At 40.6% G+C, this 15,999-nt stretch overlaps 1 protein-coding gene across 3 annotated transcripts in view; it reads right to left on the bottom strand.

Annotated features, from left to right (window-relative positions):
• LOC110503970 (endothelial cell-selective adhesion molecule) overlaps nucleotides 1–15,999 on the bottom strand; it is a 71,319-nt gene that overhangs the window by 5,664 nt on the left and 49,656 nt on the right. The window contains exons 1-5 of one of the 3 annotated variants that reach the window (XM_090218638.1): nucleotides 9,913–10,125; nucleotides 7,965–8,110; nucleotides 4,863–5,064; nucleotides 4,342–4,497; nucleotides 1,421–1,465 (exon numbers count right to left, since the gene is read on the bottom strand). In XM_090218638.1, coding sequence (XP_090074764.1) covers nucleotides 1,421–1,465; nucleotides 4,342–4,497; nucleotides 4,863–5,064; nucleotides 7,965–8,110; nucleotides 9,913–9,958 — 595 coding nt within the window. In that variant the 5' untranslated portion in view covers nucleotides 9,959–10,125. Of the gene's footprint in view, nucleotides 1–1,420; nucleotides 1,466–4,341; nucleotides 4,498–4,862; nucleotides 5,065–7,964; nucleotides 8,111–9,912; nucleotides 14,375–15,999 lie in introns of those variants that run through there. The other 2 variants (XM_021582661.3, XM_021582660.3) reach the window with 2 other exon arrangements.

Here is a 15,999-nt window from a genome sequence, read left to right on the forward strand (position 1 = left end):
AGATCCAAAGACATCACCAATCTCTATATACCAAGAAAGTATTGTACTGATTAAAATACACTGAAATCAAACCATGAAATAACTAACTACAGTACCATCTACAGTCACTTGCTACTATCACAAACATTTCTACTGGAAAGATCTAAGAACGCAAGAACACACAAACAAACTCACAATATTTGTGCCAACTGTTATTTGTGCACCTTCATGTTTCATACATATTCAGAATGTTAAGACACAATCTTAGTCTACGTACAAGACAAAAACAAAACACTTATTCTGGATTAAATTCAAACTCAATGACCTCAGCAAATGCAGCAGAGTGGACCTTGCAATCATAGTTTTGATTGAATCGTTGAATGTCTGTCATTTGATGAATGGACCAATGACAGCCATTGTGAGAAAGTCCATGCTTTCTCTTTCTCTATGGCCTTGATATGTAGCCTTTACATTCACTACTTGACTTCACAGTCATTTACCATTTATTTTATATTAGCATATTGATTACTGTGGACTTTCATACTTTTATATGGTGTTATCTGAGCATGTTATGAAGAGGTTAACCTACAGTATAGTGGTTGCTATGTTATGAAGTGGTTTCATCTTCAGGCCAGATGTCTAAGGGCCAAGGGCTCGTATCAGTTGGTCCATACCAAAGGAAACATCTTCTATCACGCAAGTCAAAGACATGTAATCTCAGATCGACTGAGTTTATAAAGGGCAATGCAGATGTATTCAAGGAAAAGTCATTGGCGAGGATTAATGAAGACATGCCTTTGGATGAATAACATATACAATTCTTCTAAAGGTTCAACTTTATATCCGTGTCTGTCCAATGGTGGGTCAGGGGAGTTTACCTGAGGATGGGGGGTTGGGGTGACACCAGCAAGATTATAGAGAGCAATAGCATCTTTTTGTAGGCACAAACTCCGCCATGGATCATTGGCCAATGCCTATGGAGGGATGAATGTTTTTTTGTGGGTTTTTGGATGAACGCCCCAAAATAAGGTCTATGGTAAACACAGGCTCAGGATATTTTATACAGTTTGTTCTATGAGAAACTTTGTCAGCTAATGCCACTATTGTGAATGTTGAAGCACATATTTAATCAAAAACAAGCACTTAATGCACCTCAAGGCTTCATAATTAATAAAGGCCATGTTAACTGACTGATATCTCAGAACAAAAGGTATAATATCTCCTAAGCCTGTGTTAACCTCAGACATTATTTTTGGCATTTATCCCCAAACCCCATTCCTTCCTCATTAATTCCCCTATAGGAATGGCTGAACAAACCAGAGGTGACTCATTTCTGTTTTTTAGGACAACAAGCCGGCGAGATCTAACATTATATAGGCTGTGGGGCTTTACAGGCTTCTGAGTCCTAGGTGGGTTGAGGATGTATGTGTGAAACCCTTACCCATGAACCCTAGAACAAGCAAGGTCGAGGGGCAGGCTCTCCATTCTGTGGTCATGCAGGAGAGAAAAGTGGCAGAGATAGTGACTGAGAGAAGAAGGGCTGGTGAAGAGAGTGATTAGGGAAGACAGACATCAACCCCTAACCCTTAGAAGGGAGCTAGCTGTAAGGTGTTGATAGCTGCAAAAGTTTGCAAAAAAAGAGTGATGAGACAAAGGCAGGAGAGAAGTAGAGATCGGGAACAATAGAAACACAGCATCTTAGAATGAAGCGAGAGAGACATGCTGATTATTTGAGGGTAGCTCGCTATATTGACAAATTAAAATAGCTCATGGGGTGTGTCAGAAAATATTGTTGCCATTTTCACTTCAGGATGAAATACCTGGAGGTGTCGTAAAAGTGCTGGCTTTTGGTGACTTAAGAAGTTGTATGTGTGGCAAGGGCTTGACCAATCAATAGCTAATATGTGGTGGCTTCAAGTCATGCATGGTTTTTGATGTTGTGTGTTGTCATGCACTCCAATTCAGCGGGAGGGCATGAATTTTCGTCTTAGTTTATTGTGATTTGTGGAGACCTAATAGGCCATAATAGCAATAACAAAAATGTATCTAGTTTTTTGCTAAATATGTTTTTAAAAATGTATGCAGTCTACATTGTAAGTAGGTAATTGTCTTCAATATGGAATTATCTTACACAGCACTTTCATAAGTAGAAAATACCTTACACAGGCTAAATTGTGTTGCATCATGTGCGAGCCATGTATGGACATGTCAAATGTTAAATAAGCAAGATTACAGTTTAAGTTAGGTTGGTATAGCATTACAAAAGAGAATCATTTACATAAGCTTGGTTTTTAATATAATAAAATAAAAACAAAGACTAATCTTATAATAACAACATCAATGTTTCTATAGTAGGTAGGATCAGGTCACATGGTGTTGTAAATCACATCTCTTGTTCCATATGGGCAATTTAGGCTAAGCAATGTGCCACCACTGACAAAGTTACTACCATAAACAACTGAAACTTGCCAAATTTTTCAGTAGCAGAAAATAATTTGCCTACTGCTGCTGCTGGACCAAAACAATAAAAATGAACACTTGAGTTTGATAATACCAAGCCCTTACGCTCAGTCGAAAGTAGAATGCCGGTAGAACACAGGGGTGGAGGCTCAATGTCACAGAGAGCATGTGCCAGGTCAAAGAGAAAAATACAGAGGATCAGAGTGTTCTAGAGATTTTGCAGGTTTGTCGGTGTGTGTTTGTTGGTGCATTCAAACCCACAGTCCTGGACATTGAGTCAATAAGGCAGTGAAACAGATAAAGTGTATTATTTGTTGGGTAATCTATAGAAGAAGCGAGGGGATCAGAGATCAGAGGAGGAGCTATTCTAGTACTTGGTCAATCAGTGTAAGCCTCATTGTTGCTCAGAAACAGCTGGTGCTTTCACAATAATTGTTTCCACTGTATTTTCACAACTCTTCACAAAATAATACAATATAAAAGGCATATGTGCAGTAAAGTAAGAAAAATAAACCTTGATTTAATATTTTTCTCTCACTCTCTGCAAGTCTGACATGAGCATGCAGTGTGTACGTCGTGAATGTTTCCCATTCTTTAAAGAGGATTAAGTGGTGCATGTTGTGGCATTTCAAAGAAAAAACTCAGTCACCAGAGAGAAAAAAAAGAGAGAGAAATTAGGATCTGCAATCCCATCGCCAACACAGCACACATTTGTCCTCAACATTTAGCCCGACTCACAGAGTTAACAAGCGAACCCCTGGCAATACATTCCAGTGGAGAAGGTTAGGAGAGATTACACCATATGGGAGAATGCACCCTGAATGGGTTTTCTGAGCAGATATACCAGTAAAAACATGGGAGATGCTATGGCTGTGTTCACAGTCAGCCCAATTATATTTCTATTGGCAAAAATCTGATTGGTCAAAAGACCAATTAGTGGAAAAGAAATATCCGAATTATAGGCTCTCTCTGAAACTATATATTTGTAATTAATTTGGAATCATCTCCATCTTATGTCAATGGCTATTTAGAAGCTAGGTATTACTTAGAGTCTATCAATGTATCTATTTTAGCTCTCATTTGACAATCTTAGTGAGAGGCAGGGTTCCTTACTACAATAACCCATATAAAGCTGCTGTGAAGAGTACAATGACAGTTTGCATTGACAAAAATTATATTGCACCCATCCATAGTAGTGGCAGGTGTTTTCACTGCATCACATGGTTGGTGTGCTATACATCGGCGATGGATGGAGGTGAGCTATCCTTTGTAATCCTTATATCATACAGTACATTACATGCACTGAGTGTACAAAACATTAGGAACTCTTTCCATGACATATACTGACCAGGTGAATCCAGGTGAAAGCTATGATCCCTTATTGTTGTCACCTGAGACAATTGAGATGATTGAAACATGAATTGTGTATGTGTACCATTCAGAGGGTGAATGGGTAAGAAAAAATATTGAATTGCCTTTGAAAGAGTTATGGTAGTAGGTGCCAGACGCACTGGTTTGAGTGTGTCAAGAACTGCAACGCTGCTGGATTTTTCATGCTCAACCGTTTCCTGTGTGTATCAAAAATGGTCCACCACCCAAAGGACATCCAGCCAACTTGACACAACTGTGGGAAGCATTGGAGTCAACATGGGCCAGCGTCCCTGTGGAACGCTTTCGACACCTTGTAGAGTCTATGCCCCGACGAATTGAGGCTATTCTGATGGCAAATAGGGGTGCAACTCAATATTAGGAAGGTGTTTAATGTTTTGTACTCTGTGTATATTCAATAAGGATTCAATCCATTCTGATGGGGACTACTCGTAATTATGATAAAACTTAACTGAGGCAGAGAGCTAATGTGATTGGCTAACATTATTGGTACAGATATAAAGGAGTACTCACTCTGCATGGGGGAAAAGAAGACCTCTGACATGGGGGCATTCTTGGTCCACTTGTACTGAGGGATGGGTTTGCCCGAGCTGGACTTACAGCTCAGTGTCACGTTGCCGTTCAGCACAGATGACCCAGTCATCAAGCACACTGGAGGCGAGGGAGGGACTGAGTGAGAGAGAACAGACAGTTAGAAACAACAGAAGAGCTATGAGAGAAACAAATTAAAGGATTTGGCCTACTACAATTGACCCCCAATTGACCTCCTGAAGCATCGTATTAATCCATTTCAATTGAACAGGGTACTGTATTTCCAAGAATGCTGGCCACACTGCGCAAGGTAATGGAAATGTGCCAACACACTCTCTCCATCTGTTGAAGCTGAAGGAAAATATTATAGACACAGCCCAGTGTATATGTACAAACTGCAGTACAGTTTACACTTTTGTGATTCCATCTCTGAGTGTTGGCCCAAAAAACAGTCAAGTATTTTTGGAAAGTGCCAGAAACAAGGCATCCGGTCCGGATGGTACCTTTGACATTAAGGCGCATTTCTCCAGAGAGTCCGGCGGCTCCAGGGATGATGACATTGCAGAGGTATCGTCCTGAGTCTGACTCCTGGGTGTTGTTGATGTAGATGGAGAGATTGGCCGAGGGCATGGACAGGCTGAACCCAACACGCTTCCTGAACTCAGGACTACCGATCCCTGGCTCACCGTTACTGTAGGAGATGACCTGCACATACAGACAGACAAGGGAAATACTTCACAATAGGGAACGCTACGGTAGATTGTGTTCCTTTTCGCAGTTCAGGAACCAAATGTACTGTCAGAAATGATAGGATTTTACCCGGATGAGCACTCCATTCCATAGAAGCCCTCTATTTGCGCCAGCATACTGTATATAAACCCGACATATTGTTAGCCTTTTTCAAGCCAGCATTTGTGTTGCTTGTCGAGGAGAGAGACTAGCATTTTTGCAACACTGCATGAAAGGATTTGTTGTAATGAAAACTAATGCAAGTAACTAGAGAAATACCGGTTCTCTAAATATACAATACTGATATTGAACTGAAATACGATTTCCGGTGCCATCTATAGCCACACAATTTTACCGTATAACAGAAGTCAATGTCCTTCAGATAATCCTGATATGTATGTGCAGATGGGAGTTAGAATTTTTAGACTGATTTTCTGTTAGAGATAAGCTCACAGGCCATGGCCAGTGAAACTACTGAGATTATCGTAATCACTGAAGAAGCCACGCACACACACATCCAGAGGTTTTCTAAACATACAGGAGATACATGCAACACAACCACACCGTTAGTGACATATGGTTACAAAGTTAGTAGAATCTTAATGAAAATGATTCACAGCTGTAATGGCTGCCAAAGGAGCTTACACCAAGTATTAACTTAGGGGGGTGGAGACTTATCCAATTATGATACTTCAGTTCTTTTTTTTTTTCTTAATTTGGAAAATGTTCTATAACTTTCTTTCACTTTGAAAATAGAATAGGTTGTCTGGATGTATAGGAAAGAAATCTAATTGAATCCCTTTTTAGATTTCATTTTAAGGCAGCAAAATGTGAAAAAAAGTTCAAGGGGGTGTAGAATTTCTATAGGCACTGTACATGCCATTAAGATTAAGGTTACTTTATTGTCCTCCAAAAGACAGACATACCGGTTTTTGAGAGGTGCAGGGGGCTGCCACACTGGGCACCTGTTGTTGTAGGGGGTTAAATGCTTTGCTCAGGGCACAACGGCAGGCAATGGCATCCAGGATTTGCTATCAGCAACCCTGTAGTTGCCAGCTCACTTCCCACCAGCTTTTTCCAGTCGGACACAGGATTTGAACTTGCATCCCTCAGGTTGCTGGCTCGCCCCTCTAACCACTAGGCTACCTGCCGCATGGCTGAAATGCCTGTGAGATGTGGCCAGATCTGGGATTACTAGAAGGAGATTGGATTACTGAGAATAAAACTGTAAAACTGTCTGAAACCTGAGCAGAGCCGCTCCCAGCCCTGAAATAATCAAACAGCTTCTTCAACATAAGTCTGTTCCTTCAGACCGCACACCAACTAATCACCAACTAGAGGGACATAACACTTCAGGGAAAAGTTAATGAGAAAAGATCCAGCAACAGTGGTTTCTGTGGAAACTAGAGGTCGACTGATTATGATTTTTCAATGCCGATACCGATATATATACAGTTGAAGTCGGAAGTTTACATACACCTTAGTCAAATACATTTAAACTCAGTTTCACAATTCCTGACATTTAATCCTAGTAAAAATTCCCTGTTTTAAGTTAGTTAGGATCACCACTTTATTTTAAGACTCTGAAATGTCAGAATGTTAAATAAATAATGAAACATGTTCAATTTGGTTTAAAAAATGCAAAACAAGGTGTAGGAGAAGAAAGTAAAAGTGCAATGTGTGCCATGTAAAAAAGCTAACATTTAAGTTCCTTGCTCAGAACATGAGAACATATGAAAGCTGGTGGTTCAATATTCCTAGTTCTTCAATATTCCCAGTTAAGACGTTTTAGGTTGTAGTTATTATAGGAATTATGACGCGTCAACTATTTGTATTTCATATACCTTTGACTATTGGATGTTATTATAGGCACTTTAGTATTACCAACTTAATCTGATAGGCTTGAAGTCATAAACAGAGCTGTGCTTCAAGCATTACTAAGAGCTGCTGGCAAATGCAGTAAAGTGCTGTTTGAATGAATGCTTACAAGCCTGCTGCTGCCTACCACCACTCAGTCAGACTGCTCTATCAAATATCAAATCAGACTTAATTATAATAAACACAGAAATATGAGCCTTTGGTCATTAATATGGAAAAATCCCGAAACCATAATTTCGAAAACAAAACTTTGTTCTTTCAGTGAAATTTGGAACCGTTCCGTATTTTATCGAACGGGTGGCATCCCTAAGTCTAAATATTGCTGTTACATGGCACAACCTTCAATGTTAAGTCATAATTATGTAAAATTCTGGCATATTAATTACGGTCTTCACACAGTTCGCAACGAGCCATGCGGCCCAAACTGTTGCATATACCCTGACTCTGCTTGCACTGAACTCAAGAGAAGTGATACAATTTCCCTAGTTAATATTGCCTGCTAACATGAATTTCTTTTAACTAAATATGCAGGTAAAAAAAAAATACTTCTGTGTATTGATTTTAATAAAAGCATTGATGTTTATGGTTAGGTCATTTGTGCAACAATTCAGCTTTTTTCACGAATGCGCTTTTGTTAAATCACCACCCATTTGGGTAGGATGTGTAGGATGTGATTCAATGATAAATTAACAGGCAACGCATTGATTATATGCAAAGCAGGACAATATCAACCATGTGTAGTTAACTAGTGATTATGTGAAGATTGATTGTTTTTTTATAAGTTTAATGCTAGCTAGCGACTTACCTTGGCTTCTTGCAGCAACAAGGTCCTTTTGATGCTGCACTCGTGTCAGCCTGCCACACAGTTTCCTCGTGGATTGCAATGTAATCAGCGTCCAAAAAGGCCAATTACCGATTGTTATGAAAACTTGAAAATCGGCCATGCTGATTCATCAGTCGACCTCTAGTGGAAAGGAGGAAGATCTCAGCTTACATACCTGCTTGGAGTCGTTGGCCATGAAGTTCCAGATGACACTGTTCCTGCCGATATCAGATGTGGGACTGTACCAAGCCTGCAAGACCACCATCTGACCCTTCACCACCTCCATCTCTCTCCTGGGCATCTCCACCCGCTGGGAGTCACCTTGACACAGCAAACACAGAGACACAGTCACTAAAACTCACCTGACACAGCACCAACGCACAGCCGGTTCCAATACACTCCCTACCCCCTTCGTGCTAACCCTTCAGTGTTTGCAGATGTGAAGGCTCTGGATAGGTATAAGCAATTTAGTTGTGAAGCTTCCACCATATTGCTTCCACAGATCTGCCAACATTGAAGGGTTACAGGAAGGGGTAGGGAGCGAATTGCAGTCAACAAAACTCTTCCAATCTAATCAGTTCAGTTTTATATATAGTATGATGTGAATTGCCACTAGGGCTGTGACGGTCATGGAATTTTGGATGATGGCTATTGGTCAGCCAAATAACTGTGGTCACCATACTAACAGTTTGAAAAAATAAAAACTTAAGACGCACATTTTGTTCTTTCCTATGCTTCTGACTGCAGGTGCTACTGCTGCAAGGAGGAGGGCGTTGCTTCGACAACTGATGACTTGTTTGCTTACAACACCGTGCTTGTTTTCAGCAAGGTGCAACAAACGTTTCATCACGTTGTAGAGTCCACGTTAAAACAGAGACAGACTCAACCACACGAATGCCTGGCTGTCTCGTCTTCAGTCAGCTGTTCATTCCACAATAAAAATACATTTTATTTTCATGATGGTCTTCATCCATAACCGTTGGTTACACGGTTATACGGTAATTATGCCAGCCCTACTTGTCACAGCGTGCTTCACATAATGGCCAAGCCTTGAAGCCCATTCAGGTCTTCCTTGACATCTGCATAGCCCTCTCTTGCAATCTGTTTGTATTCACCCATCATAATTCAACACCGATACTGGTAATCCCCCTAACACTACAAACACTGGCCAGATGTAAACCTGCAAAGCCCAGATGAGATCAATGGAAGGGGAAGACGGAGCACATTAGAAAAATGAGATCAAAAGCAGAATAATGACAGTGCCTTGATTAATATAGGATAAAGATCTGTCATCCCCCACAGCTGTTTGAGAGAGCTTTTACGTAACCTGGGCAACATTCAGCGGGACTCGGCTCCACAAAGTTTCTGACAGACCAAAATGGAGATAACAGATCTCACAAATCAATAATTTACCCACATTTGGGATGTTGTACTTGGTTACCAGAGTTCTGTTTGTTCCTACTGTATGTGGTCAGACAACCCTGAATTGTTTGCAGTAAACTTGAACTGTAACAGTTGTATTGATGATTTAGCCAACAACCTCAAACAAAATGACACTTTTCAGAAAAAATACATTCAAAAGCTTACCTTGAGCGTTTGAGCCATTTGGAATATCCATAAAAAACAGAAGGTAAAATCAAACATTTGAATGAATTGAACTTTCTAAAAAGACATTCACTAATGTTAAGCATTAGAAATGATTGGAATATCTGGATATGCATAAAATAATCTCAAGCATTTAGTTGATTGAACTGTCTGAGGACTTACGTGCTTACTAGTTCACATTTAATGATCAGGTCTAACCCATATCTCCTCCTACAAAATATCAAGACTATATGCCAAGGAATAACCCATATAACTACACTTAGGATAATCATAAAGACATAAGGCAGAGCAATAAAACCTAAAGTATCATCCAGCAGCCTACAACCAAAGCACTGAAAAGAGGTTGAGGAAGAAGAGGCAGAATATAAAATGAATGTGTAGAGGAGCATGAAAGTCGGAATGAGAGAGATCGGATGATGAGAATTCAATGAATGGATGAGAATGAAATGAGAGAGATAAGAGAAGGAGAAAAAGAGGAGAAATTGAACTAGAGTATGGTGGTGGGCAGGCTCACTCACAGGGTGCCGGCCAGTCCCCTGAGCTGGTCAGCTGAAGATGGATCATCTGATCCCAGCAATCGTAGTCCTCGCCCTCCGCCAGCTTGGAGCTAGGTCCCACGCACACACACAGAATAACCCCTCTCCACACACACACACAGACAACCCCCTCAGAGTGACGTGATGAGGGTCTCAAATCCCTAGTCCGCAAAAACACTAGCCCTATAAGAGGAGGGTCTTAACCCCCAGTCACAATAAACACAAACATAAAACACACACACATTCAGCAAGACGGTCAAGTCCGTACACACACATACATTTAGCTAGGCCAGGGGCTGCTCAACAGCTGCTGTGTGACAGCACACCGGTTACGTTCTTTCTGGAATGAAACTGTATTCAGCTGGGTGAATTAGAGAGAGAACGAGAGCGAGAGTGATTGAGTGGGAGTGAGAGCGAGAGAACGAGAGAGCGAGAGCAACTGGGCATCTGTCTGGCGTCAGGGCTGGCATGTTGTTCTTGGATTATAGTCGCAGTGACTCTATGCTTTCTTATTGCCCCTGGTATCATGTGACCCCATTGCTATGGTGTCCCTTGTTTAATTTCTGCCGTGAAGCTCCTATTGACTAATCCCTAAACAATCCCTGGCTCAATCCTTCAACCCTGACTCTTGCTTCACGTGACCCAAGTACAGCAGCTCGGCTGGACACAGAGGAGGTAGGCTAACACATGGTCACTTTGACAACTGTCTCTGTGCTGACTGTTGGTATGACTGGATTCTCATATTTGTAGCTCAATCACTTTTCTTTGCCTGCTTAGGTTTTCAAAACATATACTAACAGAAACGGATAGGCCTAAATAAAACTACTTGATTCATGTCCTGAACTTGAACTTGCATTGAACTTACAAGTTTATTCGAGATTGTTGTTCCACAGAAATTCCTAAGGCGAATGAGAACCAATGCGCCAATGGAAAATGCAACATCTACTCTTGTGCCAATGAAAGTCCAACTTGCCAAAACACTAATCACAGCTGATGCTGTCAGACTGACTGAAGTGGATTTAATAGCATCATCATTGTATTAGCCATTCTGTTATTCCACAACATAATAGACCCTGGATTGTTTTTTCTGATTTGGCTTGCACTTTGTCTCGCTAATCCTGTTAGGGATAGAAACTCATTTTTCTGCTTGAGATGGCAGATTTAAAGGTGAGGGGGTGGGCTATTCCATTAGTTGGAAGTCAATGTGGGCATCATCTTGTGTGTTTGAAAAGAGCAGTGCTACACTCTTAGAAAAAAAAGGGGCTATCTAGAACCTAAAATGGTTATTTGGCTGTCTCCATAGGAGAACTCTGAATAACCATTTTTGGTTCCATGTAGAACCCTTTTGTGTTATATGTAGAACCATTTCCACAGAGGACTCTACATGGAACCCCAAAACATTTCTAAGAGTATATAGATGCAGATGAGGAATATATAACTGCTCTTCCTACTATGGGTAAACGGATGTAGGATGTGACTGGATTAGGATGGATTGCGTCACTTTGAAAAAAGTAATTTAGAGTGATACATACCTACGGGAAAAATTCTATACAAGTATGTGCAGCTAAATCTAAGCCCTCCAGACTTTTGGGCATAACAATACAGTGTGTCCTAATGCGGAGGAGTATTGACTGTGTTGTAGATTAGAATGATGATGAATGGGAATGGTTCTTTTAAATGATACACTGCGCCTTAATGCTCTATATTCCCGTGACTATATTCTTACTGCTTTTTCTTGGGCTAGGTTTATCCTCCGAACTGTGCCATTCAATTGTTTATTAAATGAAGGAAAATCTTCCCTAATCCCTGTCTCCACTCTCCATCTGGGTTGTGTCTTGCTGCAGACAGATGAGACACACTGGAAAGTGTGGATATGGGTATCATTAATCTACATCCATCAACGGATAAACCCTTGAAAAGCTGCCACTGTAGAACACAATGTAGGCGGGGCATCACTGTCAATTGGATTGTTTAATAACTACCATGTTTTTACATGAATAATATGGGTGTTTAAAAATAATACAAAAAGATGCATCTCTGCCTTTGAAATACAACTAAACTCATTGTTCCCCAAAAATGTATGATAGACATTAGTATAGAGAGCCTTTTTGGAGAGTTCTAAAATCTATGGAAAAAATATCTCAGCAAAAACTGTCAGGATCCATCAGGATGGTCGAATGAGGCTACCAAGATGGTGCTCAAAATAGAGCCCACTGAGAATATGTCACTTACCATGAGCAGCCTAGAGGGGGCAGCAAATCTTTATGATAATCACCAACTAAGCAACAGACTAGAATCACATGGATGTAGTGGAGTCATTTAAAATCAAATGCCAATGTTTAGTAGCCTGATGACTCATACTGAATTTAATTCCAATGCTCCACCTATCGCTAGACTGCAATGATAGAAGTCATTTTCTGCTGAAGTCAAAATGAGGGGGAGTTGTACAAAACAAGTCATCAGCGATTGGATCGTCTAATCAATTAGAGTACCAAAGCCAATGACTACTTCCAAAAACGAAGCTCTACCTATGTGTGTTCAGGCTCTGGCCCAACCCATAGGTTTCAGGGATCAATCAAAACAGTTTGAATGTGTTGGCATTTGAGAAGTTTTCGGGGAGGAGATCAAATCCAGACTCATCGTGGAGAAGAAACGTTAGTGGGCGTGGCATTTGGCCGGAGCGACGTGGATGGGTAGCCAGGCAAAATGTTTAATGCCTCCATTTTTAGATGATCAATTACCCAATAATAATCCATGATAATAATTAAATGATATCAATGCAAGTATGTTCAAATATAGGCTTAACATCTGAAATCCAATGAAAAACAACAAATGGATATTCCCTATGTTTTAAACACCACCAGTACAACATAGGCTCCTTGAAAAATACAAACTGCTTATAAGACAATCAAATGATTCCAGTCCCCAGTTGAAACACACAACCATGCCCACCCTCCAGCCGCGGGTAGAAGATAAACCAACTCTCATTAAACAGAACCACTTATCTTTCACTATAATCTCTCGTTTCACCGTAGTCTTTATCTCCTGAGGGTCCTGTGTTCAAGCTGCAGCACAGCCCCCACTATCCCTCCTGTGCTGACTGAGTCAGCCTTCAAATGAACCACTAATCTGAAGCTGCTGGTGAAAGTTGCAGTAGCACGCTCCGGAGGGGCTGAAGGTCTTCACAGGAGAGAGGGAAGGATTCACAGGGCAATGACTAGGAAAGACTGTCTGACAGCACAGTGAGTGGCAGGGGGGGCTACAGTTTACAAATGGGCCGTGACCGATGTACATCTCAGACTGAGAGGCATTCAATGATGGGAAAATATGAGGCTTCGTTACAAAACGTGTCCTGACACAGTACCCAGTCCACAAAGCTAAGCCTGTGTTTGGCTATGTAAAAAGAGGATTAAGGTAAAGTGAGGATATATGAGGAGTGAGTTGGGTTCTGGATGGTTCAGAGGCAGTTAGTGATGTAGGACAATGAGATAGCCCTCTTTGTGGAAGACTTTGTGCATATACTGTTTGTGGCTGACCCCTGGGGCTTCAAACAGATGGTGCTTAAATAATAAATATTTGGAGGCGGCTCCTTTAAATTGGATTACATTAGCGTAATCTCTGAAGCTATTTTAAACCATTTTGAGTATGCCATCGCAACACAGGAGCTTTAATTCCTCTAAAGTTTTGACTGTGTTCAAATTGATTCTGTATGCAAACATGGGCTCTAACTCCCACCACATACATTACTGGTATGGTCTGTCTCTCTCTCTCACTCTCTCATCACATTATAAATTAATCAATGGAAAAAAACCTTAAGGAAGAGCACTTCAGAGAGAAAAACATATTTGACCAGCTTAGCTGATTTTAGATCACAATTTTTCATGTCTTTAACCGTGTACATTGGCGAGGTTGGATACAGGCATTGAGGTTGTACGAGAGGAAAAGGTAATGGAATACAGCATTACAGAGATTCACCAGGACCTGGCTTTTGGGTCTACCCTGAATCTTTTGAGCTGCTGCGATGGTGTGACAAATATTCAATGGTTTTTGTTTTCATTCTACAAATCTGGCTCTAACTTTTGAATGGTAGAAGCTAACAGATCTTCTCTACAGACACAGAACTGGTGTATTTCAGTCACTTAGCATATCATAGACTCCCATACATATACAGGTGTGAAAAACATAGAAAGCAACTTTTTTTGGAGTGGGTATCATATCAATTTGTTCATGAGAATGGGGCGAATAAGATAAGACTATTAAACCTTTGCCACCCCAAAGTGGACACATTATTCCGCTGGCCCATGTGGGGAGATGCATGATTGATGTCGAAATAGTCCTCTATGTCTTCAGAGACTTTACGAAGCTATGAAACCACATTGGGCTATTCTATATAGAGGGCCATCAATCAGAGCAGTCCTTTTAAACACTAAACTGGACTGAAAAACAAACACTCTAAATCGCCTCACTGCCTGTGGCACTAGGACAGTCCCCCCCCCCCCAATCCGTATCACCCCCCCCCCCCCCCCCCACACACACACACACACAGGCAGGCCGATGGATTGGACTTGAATAATGCATTTTGGCTAATCCAAATAAGAGAGTGTTAGGCCCAGTCAACGTGAAGGAAAGGAGCTTCCCCTCGATCACTAATGACCATTACCTCCTGACCGTTACATCATCATTAACGACCAGATCATGACCACTACTATAGTTAATATTCATATCTCCATTGATCACTGTCATAAACCATAAGCCATGACCTACTTACACTGATAAAGAGAGAGTGAGTTGTAGAACATAGTGGATAGGGCTTGAATTATGACAGTAATTAATAACAGTAGACAGTAATCCTTCACATATCAAGAGAGATCCTGTAGGCTGAAGACAGAGGTCAGTTTTGATTGATGGTATTATACTATGGTGCCTTTTGGAGGGTAACTTGTCTGTTCCACTCTACAGTTACTGAGGCTGTCCAACAGTCAGAACTGTGTTTGGACTAGGGCCCAGTGCAGTTCATGGGTGTCTAATCTTTGCACGATGCTGCTCCTGTTTGCTCAGTGCCTTGTCTTTTCATCTTTGTTTACATGAATATTTCTGCTTGGAAACAGACTGCCTGCATGCCTTTGTGTGTGTGCATTGCTGAATGGACTGTCATACAGTCTTGGAAGCTTTGACAACTAACATGGAACATTTACCACACTCTCCCAGCTGAGAAAGACAGAGGAAAGGGAGGCACACACTGAGCACAGAGGTGGAAAAGGATGGATATATGGAAGCTTTGATCAGTGTACACTACATTTAAAAAGTTTGGGGTCACTTAGAAATGTCCTTGTTTTTGAAATAATGTTTTTTTTTGTCCATTAAAATAACATCAAATTGATCAGAAATACAGTGTAGACATTGTTCATGTTGTAAATGACTATTGTAGCTGGAAACAGCAGACTTTTTATGGAATATCTACATAGGCGTAGAGGCCCATTATCAGCAACCATCACTCCTGTGTTCCAATGGCACGTTGTGTTAGCTAATCCAAGTTTATCATTTTAAAAGGCTAATTGATCATTAGAAAACCCTTTTGCAATTATGTTAACACAGCTGAAAACTGTTGCATCGTGTGTGTGTGTGTAAATCCTTTAATGTGTGTAAACAAAAACATGTGCAGCTGTTTAACACCATAGTGTGCAAGTCAAGACTACTATTTTAATGGAAGTGGGGCGATATGGCCAAAATACCATATTACTATATTTTTTTAAAATTGGGTGGTATTTGATGTTTTTATGTAATAAAAGTTATACATTTGCATTATGAGTATTGTGTGACCCTTGGGGGCAACATTCTAAGTGATTCCAATGGGTCTTTCTCCATTCTGATTGTTTTATACCGTAAAATCAAAAATAATTTTCAGCATTTTCAGCAATTTCAGGCATTTTCTGCACTCATTTGAGATCATTTTCACATTGCCATGTAGGGCTGCACAGTATGGGCCTTATTTTTAATCAAATGTTGCAATTGAGATTTGACTTGTGATTTGGAGCAAAACACTTGGGTGAACTTTTGCAATCATGGAAA

This window comes from Oncorhynchus mykiss, chromosome 24 (assembly GCF_057628025.1).
Source record: "Oncorhynchus mykiss isolate SJ-2025 chromosome 24, ASM5762802v1, whole genome shotgun sequence".
NCBI classification, from domain to species: Eukaryota; Metazoa; Chordata; class Actinopteri; order Salmoniformes; family Salmonidae; genus Oncorhynchus; species Oncorhynchus mykiss.